General features: G+C 47.4%; 1 protein-coding gene across 3 annotated transcripts in view; it reads left to right on the forward strand.

Moving 5' to 3' along the window:
- The window catches only part of LOC144934853 (myosin-10-like), a 110,767-nt gene that overhangs the window by 88,272 nt on the left and 9,565 nt on the right, over nucleotides 1-12,930 (forward strand). For all 3 annotated transcript variants that reach the window (XM_078861080.1, XM_078861089.1, XM_078861099.1), the window contains 17 exons: nucleotides 294-487; nucleotides 1,049-1,170; nucleotides 2,037-2,106; nucleotides 2,237-2,397; nucleotides 3,106-3,214; nucleotides 3,881-4,012; nucleotides 4,192-4,398; nucleotides 5,363-5,500; nucleotides 5,976-6,099; nucleotides 6,921-7,092; nucleotides 7,779-7,991; nucleotides 8,589-8,733; nucleotides 9,348-9,554; nucleotides 10,422-10,526; nucleotides 11,249-11,401; nucleotides 11,867-12,001; nucleotides 12,345-12,458. In XM_078861080.1, coding sequence (XP_078717206.1) covers nucleotides 294-487; nucleotides 1,049-1,170; nucleotides 2,037-2,106; nucleotides 2,237-2,397; nucleotides 3,106-3,214; nucleotides 3,881-4,012; nucleotides 4,192-4,398; nucleotides 5,363-5,500; nucleotides 5,976-6,099; nucleotides 6,921-7,092; nucleotides 7,779-7,991; nucleotides 8,589-8,733; nucleotides 9,348-9,554; nucleotides 10,422-10,526; nucleotides 11,249-11,401; nucleotides 11,867-12,001; nucleotides 12,345-12,458 — 2,501 coding nt within the window. The remainder of the gene's footprint in view (nucleotides 1-293; nucleotides 488-1,048; nucleotides 1,171-2,036; nucleotides 2,107-2,236; nucleotides 2,398-3,105; nucleotides 3,215-3,880; nucleotides 4,013-4,191; nucleotides 4,399-5,362; nucleotides 5,501-5,975; nucleotides 6,100-6,920; nucleotides 7,093-7,778; nucleotides 7,992-8,588; nucleotides 8,734-9,347; nucleotides 9,555-10,421; nucleotides 10,527-11,248; nucleotides 11,402-11,866; nucleotides 12,002-12,344; nucleotides 12,459-12,930) is intronic.

Raw genomic sequence — 12,930 nt, forward strand, 5'->3', positions numbered from 1 at the left:
AATATAAAATATATAACAACAATGGTGCAACAGGATACATTGTTTTGTCATTTTTAACTAAATGTGCCGTGTTTTGTATAAAATATAGGTTGGGCGTTCATGTAAAAATTATTGAAGTGTGCAATATAAACGAGATGAATTGATCGACAGCAATACTGGATTTTCACGCACTTGGTTCATTGCCCGTGTTGTGAGCGCAAGAATAGATGTTTAAGCGACGAATGTAAACGGGGACGCGTCGTTCCACGCCAAGCGAACGTCGTGCGCGTGTGCCCCTCCCCCCGTGTGTACAGTCGACCGCATCGTGGGTCTGGACACGGTGTCGGGGATGACGGACACAGCCTTCGGCTCCACCTACAAGACGCGCAAGGGCATGTTCCGCACCGTGGGGCAGCTCTACAAAGAGCAGCTGACCAAGCTCATGGCCACGCTGCGCAACACCAACCCCAACTTCGTGCGCTGCATCATCCCCAACCACGAGAAGAAGGTGCGTGCATGCCGATGAATGTTCCCTTGCCCATTTTGTCAAGTTCTGAAGCTGGCCCATTGAGTCTAAATAACACATACGGGCGTTCCTGGAATATGAAAAATACAGGAATCGGACAATAATCTATAAATTTTGACGTGTTTGAACTTATTTGATTCATGTTTAACATTCCTGTTTAATGTGCGTGCATGCGTATTCATGTGTGGTTAATGATCTGGCCACATTTCTGCATTAAGACCCTCCATCACCTGACGTAGCGATGTGATTGTTGAGTATAAATGTAATTGTTGAGTAGACAATAATTTAATTCACCAATTATTGTTCCAGTTCACCGTTAAGTTGAAGAACAATTTTTACAAACAACTATTAGCAATTTGTTACCCACAATTTTGGCCAGATCACTACATGGCCTCACAAAAAAATATATTATATCATTGCCTGTGAAAACCTATGTGGTATTTGTATGATTAATGTGTAAGATTCGCATTGTACGTGTGTAAATGTGTGCATGATTTCAAATTGCATGTTTTATTCATGTTGTGGTTTTTTTTGCTTGCACAGGCTGGCAAACTGGAGCCGCACCTGGTGCTTGATCAGCTGCGCTGTAACGGAGTCCTCGAGGGCATCCGTATCTGCAGACAGGGCTTCCCCAATCGTATCATCTTCCAGGAGTTCAGGCAGAGGTACGAGGGTGTACACTAAGACAAAGATCCACCATACACACCGCACCAGGCACTCGTAGGGGAGGCCCAGGTCCCGTTCAGATAATCAAACTCGGGTCACCAGGTTTATTGCACAGCACACTAACAACCACTACACTGCGGGGGTGTACTAAAAGATAGACAAAGATCCCCCTTATAGCCTCAACAAATTGTTGAGGCAAGTGCTGTTAGCAAGCACCTATAAAGGTCGCCATGGCACATGAGGAGGTGAGTGGCCAGCACCACGCCCTTGCCGCCTTTGTCTCTCCCAGCGATATGTACACATTGCACTAGGTACTCATTTGAGGCTGAGTCGGCCTAGGGGAGGCCCAGGGCCGATTCAGATAATCGTCATTGGTATTGGCCCTGAGCGGGAATCGAACTCGGGTCACCAGGTGAGTTGCGCAACACACTAACTTGTACACTATGGGGGTGTACATACACACACGCATACGAAATGTTCACCTTTAAATGCAAGCACATACACTTACATGTGCACATGCGCATATACACACAAATGCTTGCATTTATAAACTCGCATGCATTGACAACACATTCTTATTCGTGCAAATAAGTATATAAAAATGTATTAATCTACTCGCATGCAAACGCATGTGAGCTTCCATACGCACCTGCACAGACACTCAACATGCTAGGGAGTTGCAACCTCACAACCATCTCCTACATTTGATCCACTCCCATTTGGCTCACAGTGAGGCTAAATAGGGAATAGCAGCCACGCTATCCGTTCCTTCAAACGCTTCTGGCATGATCCACATGCTTACCGGACATTCACACCGCTGCGCCCTAGGACTAATTTTCTTCTTTGTGTACTCCCTCGTGTGCAGATACGAGATCCTGACTCCCAACGCGATCCCCAAGGGATTCATGGACGGGAAACAGGCCTGCGAGCGCATGGTGCGTATCGCTATCCACTCACGTCCCCCCTCGCGTAGCGTGGAACCAGTAACACTTACTGCGCTTCTCCACAGTAGCTCCTCCCCGTGTGCCCCTCAACGCCTCTCGTGCCGCTCTCCCCTCCGTGCAGATCAAGGGGCTGGAGCTGGACCCGAACCTGTACCGCATTGGGCAGAGCAAAATCTTCTTCCGCGCGGGAGTTCTCGCCCATCTGGAGGAGGAGCGCGACCTCAAGATCACTGACATCATCATCGCCTTTCAGGCAACGTGCCGCGGATACCTGGCCCGCAGGTGACACTCCTGACCCCCTAACCTACCTGTCCCTCCCAAACCTTCACCTCCTCTCACCTCTGAACCCTGACCCCTGACGTCCACATTGCATTTTGTCTGAACCTGCGCATGCTTTTGGCAAAATAAAAAAGTAAAAGCAATCCTACAATTGTTTCTCCATGCTCAAATTAGATACATTGGCACTCATAATTGGAGATGGCTCTGAGCCCAGTCGTGGAAATTCCGTGTTCCTATGACAGTGCCAGTCTGTGACTGCTGCCATTAGAGCCCACAAGGTGCTGTAAATTTGTTAATCCCAGTTGAATGATGAACTGCGTTAACCCCCGACCAAGATTTGAACTCTTTCGTTTGTAAACAGTGCCAAATAGCAGGGTATTGGCCAGTTTATGAAACAAATACCATGTTTGTGGGTGGTGTTGACAGCGATGACTATACTGAATGGATTGTAATGCTATGCGAGCACATTGTGTTCAATTCCTGACCTTGTACATCATCAGTGAAGAATAGTATCTGAACTTGGTCTTAGCCTCCCCTAGGTCAACTCAGCCTTAAATCCGTACCTGGTGCAGTGTGCGAACATCAACACTTGGAAGACGAGAGTGGCCACACCGCCCCCTTGTGTGCCATGTTTAACTTGATGGTGCTCGCTAACAGCGCCTGCCGCTGGGGTCTGTAATACTATTTGGGGGATCGTGTTTGCGTGTGCAGGGCGTTCGGGAAGAGGCAGCAGCAGCTGAGTGCACTGCGCGTCATCCAGCGCAACTGCTCCGCGTATCTCAAGCTGCGTAACTGGCAGTGGTGGCGCCTCTTCACCAAGGTACCCACTGGGGGTTCCGCGATTCATTCGTCAGAATCGTTGACTCGCACGCTCGCGGCGCATGCATCTTGAGCGTGATAATAGATTTGTGTGCGTTTGTTGTAGACTCGAGTTTCGAAGCACTCTAGACTCTTGATTTTACCACTGGTGCATACGTCTGAAATGTGATCCCCGAATCGTGAAGATTTGTCATCGTGGAAGAGGATAAATTGTTACAGCCTTAATTTGCACTCTTAGAGTTTCTGAGGTTTCTAAAGTGAACGTAACATTATTTAGTTAATAATTAAGTGCAGTGGCCACACATACAGAGACAGAGATGAGATTCAGCTCTGAATAAAAATAAGTCGCAACTCAGTAATTTCTGGTAATTCCCGCACGAACCAAGCGACCTGAGATAGATTCTCAGCCACGGCAAACACATCGTTGATGAGTCACATCTAAACTGGTCCTGGTCCCCACCTTCACCAGTGTGGTGAAGTATGATCAAACAACCTCCATGACCGACATGGTGTTTGGAATATCAAATGTTCTAAATTAATTCTTATAATCGGCTCATGATGCTTCGTCAGTGACTGTCCACATCTATCTCCCATCCCCTGATCGTGCTCTGCATTTCTTGTTGCTCCCGCATCGCACGTCCCACGTTTCCCCCTCCCCCACGCGCAGGTGAAGCCACTGCTACAGGTCAGCCGCCAGGATGAGGTGCTGCTGGCCAAGGCCGAGGAGTTGCAGAAGGTGAAGGAGCGGCAAGTGCAGGCGGAGACGGACCTTGTGGAGCTGGAGCATAAACACAATCAGGTGACCACCACCACCGCTCGCTCGTTGGCACACGCACCAGGAGCGGGGAACCTACAGCCCGCGGGCCGGACACGCACAGTGCCACGTGCACTTACAAAGGCGAAGGCAAATGTCCAGCAAACCGAACATCGCTTTGACCCCATGTGATTGTGACCCCTTGACCCCGGCCACTGCCACAGGCGATAAAAGAGAAGCAGATGATGGCGGAGCAACTGCAGGCGGAGATCGAGCTGTGCGCCGAAGCCGAGGAGATGCGCTCGCGTCTCGAGGCCAAGAAGCAGGAGCTGGAGGATATCCTCCACGACCTGGAGGCGCGCGTGGAGGAGGAGGAAGAGCGCGCACAGTCGCTCAACCAGGAAAAGAAGAAGATGCAGCAGCACGTGCAGGTGGGAGTGCGCGCGAGGGCCCACGCTGGTGCATCGCGTCGTTGGTCGTGTATGGTGGTGGCGATTGGTGGAGAATGATGACCAGGTTTGGGGGGGGGGGTAGTTCATATTTAATGGTAACAATAGTTGTGAGGAGATGGTGGTGATGTAATGGTGAGAGTGATGATTGCTGATGTGAGAACCATGTTAGTCAGATTTGGTCAATTATAATGAAAATAACAGTTGTATTGCTATCCCGGAAATGGCTAAGTGGTAAGAGATCGGGTCACAATCGGAAGGTTGTGGGTTCAAATCCTGTTTGGGGGTTGAACCCAGTCCATCATCCCTCCCTGGAGTTGATTACATGAGTGCCACTTTGTGGGACAGTCAACAGTGGTTGTCTTATGGAAAAGACTACCCCCCCCCTCCATAGGAATGTGGAATTCCCATCACTGACTCAGGGCTGTAAACAGGAGATGATGACCGTCTCAATGCTCATTTGAGCAGAAAGTGACTTGGAGCATTGTTAGCTGAAATTACAATGAAATTGTCATTGCAATTCATCATAAATTACCCATTTGTAATTTACCCCCAGGTTTATTGATGTTGATTTACCTTTTGATAATCTCTTACTATGGTGGTCATATTGTTGGTGGCATGAATTTTACTTCATTTTTTTATTGTTTGGTCATTAATGGTGATGTTAATATAGATTTTTATTTTGGTTATGGTGGCGATCTTAGTTGTGGGTCATGATGATAAACAGATGGTACTGACATGAATAGTGAGGTGATGATGATGTTGCTGTTGGTAGTAATTGCGGTGTTGATGAAAACTGAGGTGCTGATGGCAGTGTTTAGTGATGGTGGTGATGAATGACGGCTGGTGATTATGATGGTGCTTTATGTACCTATGTTGAACTTATTTCGCACCATACATAGCCAACCGTGCTTATCAGAGGTGCGGGATAATGTCGTTCTCTCAGGACCTGGAGGACCAACTCGAGGAGGAGGAAACTGCTCGCCAGAAGCTGCAGCTCGAGAAGGTTCAGACTGAGTCGAAGCTGAAGAAGATGGAGGAGGACCTGATCATCCTTGAGGACCAAAATTCAAAGTTTAATAAGGTTTGCACCCTCTCAATAGTCGAAATGTCACATTGATGGTTGATGTGACCAGGTGGCATGATGTATATAATTCAAAAGCGCATGGCAATGTACAGAACCAGCATTCAAACACCAGAATCCCATTTGCTCCTCCAAGATACGTCCACTTCTCAGTTTCGCGGAGTTTTTTTGCTGGGAGTGGTTGGACACTGGTGTGATCAGTGCTTTGGAGGCAAGGCTCGGTGAATCACATGGAGATTTGTGTGAAACTCCCAAACGCACTTGAATTCAAGGTGACCAGAAATTGGCCACCTTATGCGTGTGATGTGTTTTCTTCCGCTAATCTAGTTTTTACCCACTTGAAGAAATCATTACTTCCAAAGGAATTGTCCAATTAGTCCCAATGTAGGACCCTCATGTCACAAGTCTCGACTCGGTGAGGCTTTCCTGGAAAAATAAATGACTCGATTATTATCGATGCCCGTGCAATACGCAGGAGAAGAAGCTGATTGAGGAGCGGGTGTCTGAGTTGGCGACCAACCTTTCCAAGGAGGAGGAGAACAACAAGAACCTGCTCAAGGTGAAGAACAAGCAAGAGAGCATCATCGCTGACCTCGAAGGTGAGCATTGATGCGTATACCCCTTCTCCACTGGCACATCAGGGCCAAGCCAGCGCAATGTCCCTCACGGTCCAGATGGTTCTCCACTGGCTATTGCCAGGATCAAACCGTGCCACTTTGGCCTCACAAAAAAATCTGAATCTGGCTCGGGGCAAAGCAGGGCCAGGCACAGGGTTAATAGTGTTCATTACGTGTGATGTTAGGACACTCTGAGGACACCTTATCACCGCGTCATCTACATGCGTCTTCACGGTTTGTGATATTGTGCTGCCAATATCACAAATCAGGTTCTGCAGTGGAAAATAAGCACCGAGGCCTTCATGAGCCACGTTGGGCTGGCTTGGGATGGCCCTGGTGTGGCTCAATTGTACCGTGGTAAAGAGAATATGGAAGGTGAGGATCTGTACTAGGAATATATATCAGTTGGTAGAATAGCAGGACTGCTGGTCATGAGTTCAAATCCCTGCCAGAGGTGAGTTGAACCTGTAATCATTTTAATCAACATTGTTATTATATTCTTGGGTCTTTCGGTAAAGTCACGTAGATAGGTTCTACGAGACTTTACCGAAAGACCCAAGAATATAAATGTCTGCAGTCACGAAAGCTTTAGGTCAAGGTTGTTACCATTGCTGTCACCGTGATTATTGTTGTTATTGCCGTAATCATCTTTTTTCATCCGTTGTGAAGCAGATGGCGTTTATATTTTGCTCAATATCACTGACAGTTTTAACCATGGCGGCAAATGCTCTAACGCTCAGCCATTACGATGCCGAGTTAATCGTGATGATCCATCGCCCCCTGCTGACTTTCTCGTGGTACAGATCGGCTGAAGCGCGAGGAGAAGTCTCGCCAGGAGCTGGACAAGGTAAAGCGCAAGCTGGATGGAGAGAGCACCGACCTCTCCGATCAGATCGCTGAGCTACAGCAGCAGATCATCGAACTCAAAGCCCTGCTCGCCAAGAAGGAAGAAGAGCTGCAGGCCGCCCTTGCCAGGTGAACGATCGCATTGACAGTGCTGGTAGTGGTGACAGGTTCAGTGCTGCTAGTGGTAGGTCCTGGTAGTGATGGCAGTCGAGGCAGTGGCAGTCAGTGGTGGTGATATTCATGGTAATATCATCAGTCTCGTTGGTGATCCTATTTACTAAAGAAAGGTACCATTGATCCCATATTATCAGTGAATAAGTCCCTTTGCTTGATACCAGCTGAGAGCCAATAATGGATCTAACCCTGGGTCGAGGGATTTTAAAGAAAGCCTGGGTGAAGGAATCAAGTCATGTTCATGCAAAACAGTAACAGTGGTGATAAGGAGATACTTTAACCGCCAGTCAACATTGGCTGAAGTGACCCAGTGAGTGCTGGATCTTCAATAAACCTGACCACTTCACATTAAATTAAATCAAGTAAAGTGATATTGGAACTGGATGTTGCATCTTAGGTATGACAGCAGTTTTCTAACTTCGGCAAAATGTTGAATATATGAAGTAGTAATAATTGTCCAGAGTTAAAGAAGGCTTTGGTATGGAGAAGATAGCCAAGATAATTAGTTGCCACATTAGAAACTTTCCTTTCATTTCAGTGCGCAATGAAGTTGTGTTCTTCATCACACATTCACGAACGCCTCTCTGATTCCGCTGCCTTCATTTACGTCCCCGTGCAATCCGCGCATCGGCCCACTCCAGGGTGGAGGAGGAGAGCGGCCAGAAGAACATGGCGCTCAAGCAACTGCGGGAGCTGCAGGCCCAGCTGGCCGAACTTCAGGAGGATCTGGACGCCGAGAAGGCCGCTCGCTCCAAGGCCGAGAAGCAGAAGCGCGACCTCGGCGAGGAGCTCGAGGCCCTCAAGACAGAGCTGGAGGACACCCTGGACACCACTGCCGCACAGCAGGAGCTCAAGTGAGAAGGGCCAATTGTGTTCTGTATGCGCTGGTGACGGTGGTGCCGGCGGTGTGAAGTGGCTGGTAGTGGTGGTGCCCGTGTTATTGGAGGTAATGTGAATGGAGGGTGATGGTGGTTGTGTTTTAATGTTAATTATAATGATGATAATGATGACATTGGTGATAATATTAAGTGATGATATAATGGTGCTGAATGCGATATTAATTGCAATGTTGATCGTTATAATGATGGCACTGACATCACGGTGCAATGCCATTCGTCATTATGCATCAATGCAGTAAAGTAGGACCTGTATAAATATTCAGGATTTTTTTTCCTAATTAACAAAGCATAATATATCTTGGACAGTTGGGAAATGACAGCCTATGTATGTATCAACATATGAAATGTTCCTTGGGTTACAGTCTTTTTTTTACGAGCGTTTTGGTGCGCTTTGCGAACATCAGCACTGGAGAGGCAAAAGTGGAGTGGTGTGGTGCTGGCCATACCATCCTCTGTATGCAGTGCCATCCTTAAAAAAGTGCTCGCGGACAGCACTTGTCCTTGTAGTGTATAATGCGAAATCGATTATTTTTCTCATTGCTCCACGTGCAGATCCAAGCGCGAGCAGGAGGTGACTGAGCTGAAGAAAGCGATTGATGAGGAGACACGGAACCATGAGTCTCAGATCCAGGACATGCGGCAACGGCACAACCAGGCCCTGGAGGAACTGTCCGAACAGCTTGAGCAAGCCAAGAGGGTCAGCACATACAAATGCATGCACACACACATACATAGACACGCCTATACATGTGAACACACAACCACACTCGTTTACGCATGAACGCACGCACATATGCATGCAAATGTATAAATATATACACAAGGACAAAGATCCCCCATATAGCCTGAATAGGCTATATGGGGGGCAAATACAAATGTACAGACTGTTGGGAGAAGCAAGCACCAATGAAGCCCAGCACGGCATATGAGGTGGTGGGTGGCTAGCACCATGCCTGGCCGTCTTTGTCTCCCTCGTGCCAATGTTTAAACACGAGGTACTCCTTTCAAGTTGTCAACCTAGGGGAGACCCAGAACCGGTTTGAATATGCATCACTGGTGAAGTCCACCAATGCGTGTACACATGTACATGTAGACACACGTGTACGCACAACTAATGCACATACACAAAAGTGTGCACACAAATGCATATGCACATGCACACACGTGCTTATTTTTTATCATGACCTCCACACCTGGTTTAGAACTCAACCATCCACGTGTTCTCAGATGTCAGACATGACCATTATGAACCACCTGACCAACCTAATGGCCACCCCTCTGTCCTGCGTCCCCTGCCCTCTGACCGCACAGTTCAAGGCTACGGTGGAGAAGAACAAGCAGGGCCTGGAGGGAGAGAACCGTGAGCTGGCAAGCGAGGTGAAGGTGCTGAGCCAGGCGCGTAGCGAACTGGAGATGAAGCGCAAGCGAGCCGAGGGCCAGGTCCAGGAGCTGCAGGCGAAGATGGCGGAGAGCGAGCGGACGCGTACTGAGCTCGCCGACCGCTCCAACAAATTCCAGGTGCTGCCCCCCTCCCACCACGCACACGGTCCCCTCTGGTCACGGCGAATGTCGGAGAAGTAGAGCGGAGTTGGTGAGCCGCCCAGCGGACGGCGAGCACTGATGACGTGCATATGTTGAACTTCTTCCGCACTGTACGTAACCAACCGTGCTAATCGGAGGTGCGGGGAAGGACAACAAGCTAAACATAATAAGCAGCTCTAAAGAAATTAATTTTCGGAAAGATGTGAGTGATGGAGATTTTCTCCCACGAGCTCCGACGTTATGGATTCGTCTTCCATTAGTATTTTGGTCACGCCCTCCTTGTCTGGGTTTAAGTCGGATAAAAAAATGTTCTTTTAAAAGTTTTGACTATGAACACCGCTTATGAGAACAGGTTGCGTGGTAAATGCTTGCTTACTGTGCGATTCATATTATACATTTATAAGATGCTTTATGATTGTTTATAGAAGGGGATGTGTGGAACATAGTTGATTGCTGTTTGATGACTTCGCTTCTGTATGATACATGGGATCGTGCAAGGTCCCTTGGATGTATTTATCATAAAAGACAATATAAATGTAATTTATTATCATCAGTTTCAGTGTTACATGTGAGAAAGCTGATTGAGATGACAACTGCCCCTAAGTTCGAGGAGATACTTGGACTTACGAACAAATTTAAAGTTTATGAACTTGTAACATACACTGGATTCGCTGTGCAATCTCTAAACGCCCTCACGTGAGCTGACTTGGAATGTATGTACGTTAAACTTATTTTGCACCATACGTAGCCAACCGTGCTAATCGAAGGTGCAGGAAATTAATGGGTATTGAATAAAATGAATGGGTATTGTGATGAAAATTAATGGACCATCTTTGTGTTCAGAGCGAGCTGGAGGCTCTCTCGGGCATCCTGTCGGACACGGAGAGCAAGGCCATCAAGCTGAACAAGGAGACCTCAACCCTGCAGTCCCAGCTGCAGGATGCACAGGTATGGGACCTGCCACCACCTTGGCCATATTCTCCCACACAAACGAGCACAATCAGCATACATTGGTGTGCCTGTGTGTTTGTGTGGAAGCACATATACATTTACATGTGCATGCATACACACATTGGGGTGCAGTAGTTAGCGCGTTGCGCTTTGAACTCGGCAGCCTGGATTTGATTACCATCCGTGCCCTAGCATCGGTGGTGAGTGATCGCTGAATTGATCCTGGGCCTTCACCACATTGACTCCACTTGAAATATGAGTTCCTGGCGTAGTGTGTAAAGCATCGCTACGGGTGAGATGAAGGCGGCTGGGTGCGTGGTGCTGGTCACATCATTCCGTGTCGGCCTTAATCGGTGTTCACTGATTGCGCTTGCCCCAAAAGTCTATGATGGCTAATTGGGAGAGCTTTTGTGAAAGTGTGCACATGGGAGCAGTGAGAATGTTTGCTTTGTTATCCACTTTGTTTCTAATATAGATAACTTTACTCATCCTTGGATATAATTTTTTTCTAGTTATTTAAGTAAATCGAACATTACCAATAATAGTGCACAATCATCTATTTGCCACTCCCCTATTATAGCCTTTCATTTGCATATCCCCGCTATTTTAAAAGGCATTCTGACATGAGATCACATTTATACACTCTGTAAATTAATATCGTAACTGTGATGCAATAAGCATTGACGCTGACGATGGCAATCCGTGCGTGCGGTCCACAGGAATTGCTCCAGGAGGAAACGCGCATGAAGCTAAACTTCAGTACGAAGGTGCGGCAGATGGAGGATGAAAAAAACAGCCTCCAGGAGCAGCTGGAGGAGGAGGAGCAGGCGAAACGCAACCTCGAGAAGCAGATGGCGACGCTGCTGACGCAGGTATGAGAGTGAACTTATTGCGTTGGCTGCTTTAGTCGCCGAGTCGAAGAGGATGACCGAACGACATCAAGAGACTTGGGCTTAATCTTGATTTGAAGCTTTCGTGACTGCAGGAATCCATACTCTTTGGTTCTTTCGGTAAAGTCACGTAGGTATAAAATAAATCACGACGTTTCTGGCGCAACACAAGCGTCCGTCATCAGTTGGGAAAGCATGGTCTGCTGCTGAGGCAGACTGTTTTAAAAGGTTTGAAATGGGTGTAGCTCAAGGGTTATAAAGAAGTGGCCGGGGCTAGTGATGTTAATGTGAGAAATTAGCATGCAACTGTAAGATAGGAGAGCGGCCTCCTCGTCGAGGGCACAGAAGTGGCTTGATTTATATTCCACAGATTGTCAGCAACTAGACTCAACACTGACTAAATTAAAAATAAATCCAACTGGTGTGTTCGTTTGTTATCGCGGACAGCTGAGCGACGTCAAGAAGCACGCGGATGACAACTTGGGTACAGTGGAGGCTCTGGAGGAGGCAAAACGGAAGCTGCAGAAGGACATGGAGACCCTGAGTAACCGCCACGAGGAAAAGCTCGCCGCATATGACAAGGTGGGTGGCTGTGATGGTACGCAGTGACATCAGTGGCATGTGGGTTAGCGTGGTCAGATGTGGGAATATGGAGATTTGGTGAGGTGGGACTGCAAGGACAGCCAGATACAGACATTCTAGAGGAGTAAACTTAAGAAAGTAAGGTACAGAGAATAATCAGGTGATTGGAGATGTTTTAGGGCCAGGAGTTGGATGTTCCTTCTGCATGGATTGGAGCTGTACTGTGTAAAAACCCAGGCTGCATATTATATTGACTTTGCCTCTTTCCTTCCCCCCTCACCTTGGCTCCTCCATGTGCGTGTGTGCGTGCGTGTGTGCGCGTGGGAAAATGAAACAAAAAAAGGTGGAGAAAACCAAGACCCGGCTACAGCAGGAGCTGGACGACCTCACGGTAGACCTGGATCACCAGCGACAGACCGTGTCCAACCTTGAGAAGAAGCAGAAGAAGTTTGACCAGGCGAGTGACCTCACCGACATCATGATCATTACTCTCATCTTTATTACGTTCATCACTGTCAGCATTACCTTTATAATCGTAACTGTCGTCTGCATCGCCTTCATCAAATTATAGCTTTCAACATTGACGCGATCCATCAGTGATATCAATGTAACTTTCACATTCATATATTTTTTCAATGTAGTGTTAATCATCAATTTCATAATTTCATTTCATTATTTCCAACACAAGGCAAGCTTCCACTCAATATTGACACCAATGGCTGGCACAATTAGAATATAATTTGGTGGAAAATGAATAGTATAAATAAAACATTGGCTAAGGAAAATACAATACCTGTAAAATATCATGCCTCTCTAAATCATCCGCAAGGCGCCCCATCTCGTCCGATTTTGGAAGCCAAGCAGGTTTGAACCTGAATACTGCTTGGTTAGATGACCACCAAGCGCATGCCAGGTTATCATGGGTGCCT

The sequence above is a fragment of the Lampetra fluviatilis genome, chromosome 1, assembly GCF_964198595.1.
Source record: "Lampetra fluviatilis chromosome 1, kcLamFluv1.1, whole genome shotgun sequence".
NCBI lineage: Eukaryota > Metazoa > Chordata > Hyperoartia > Petromyzontiformes > Petromyzontidae > Lampetra > Lampetra fluviatilis.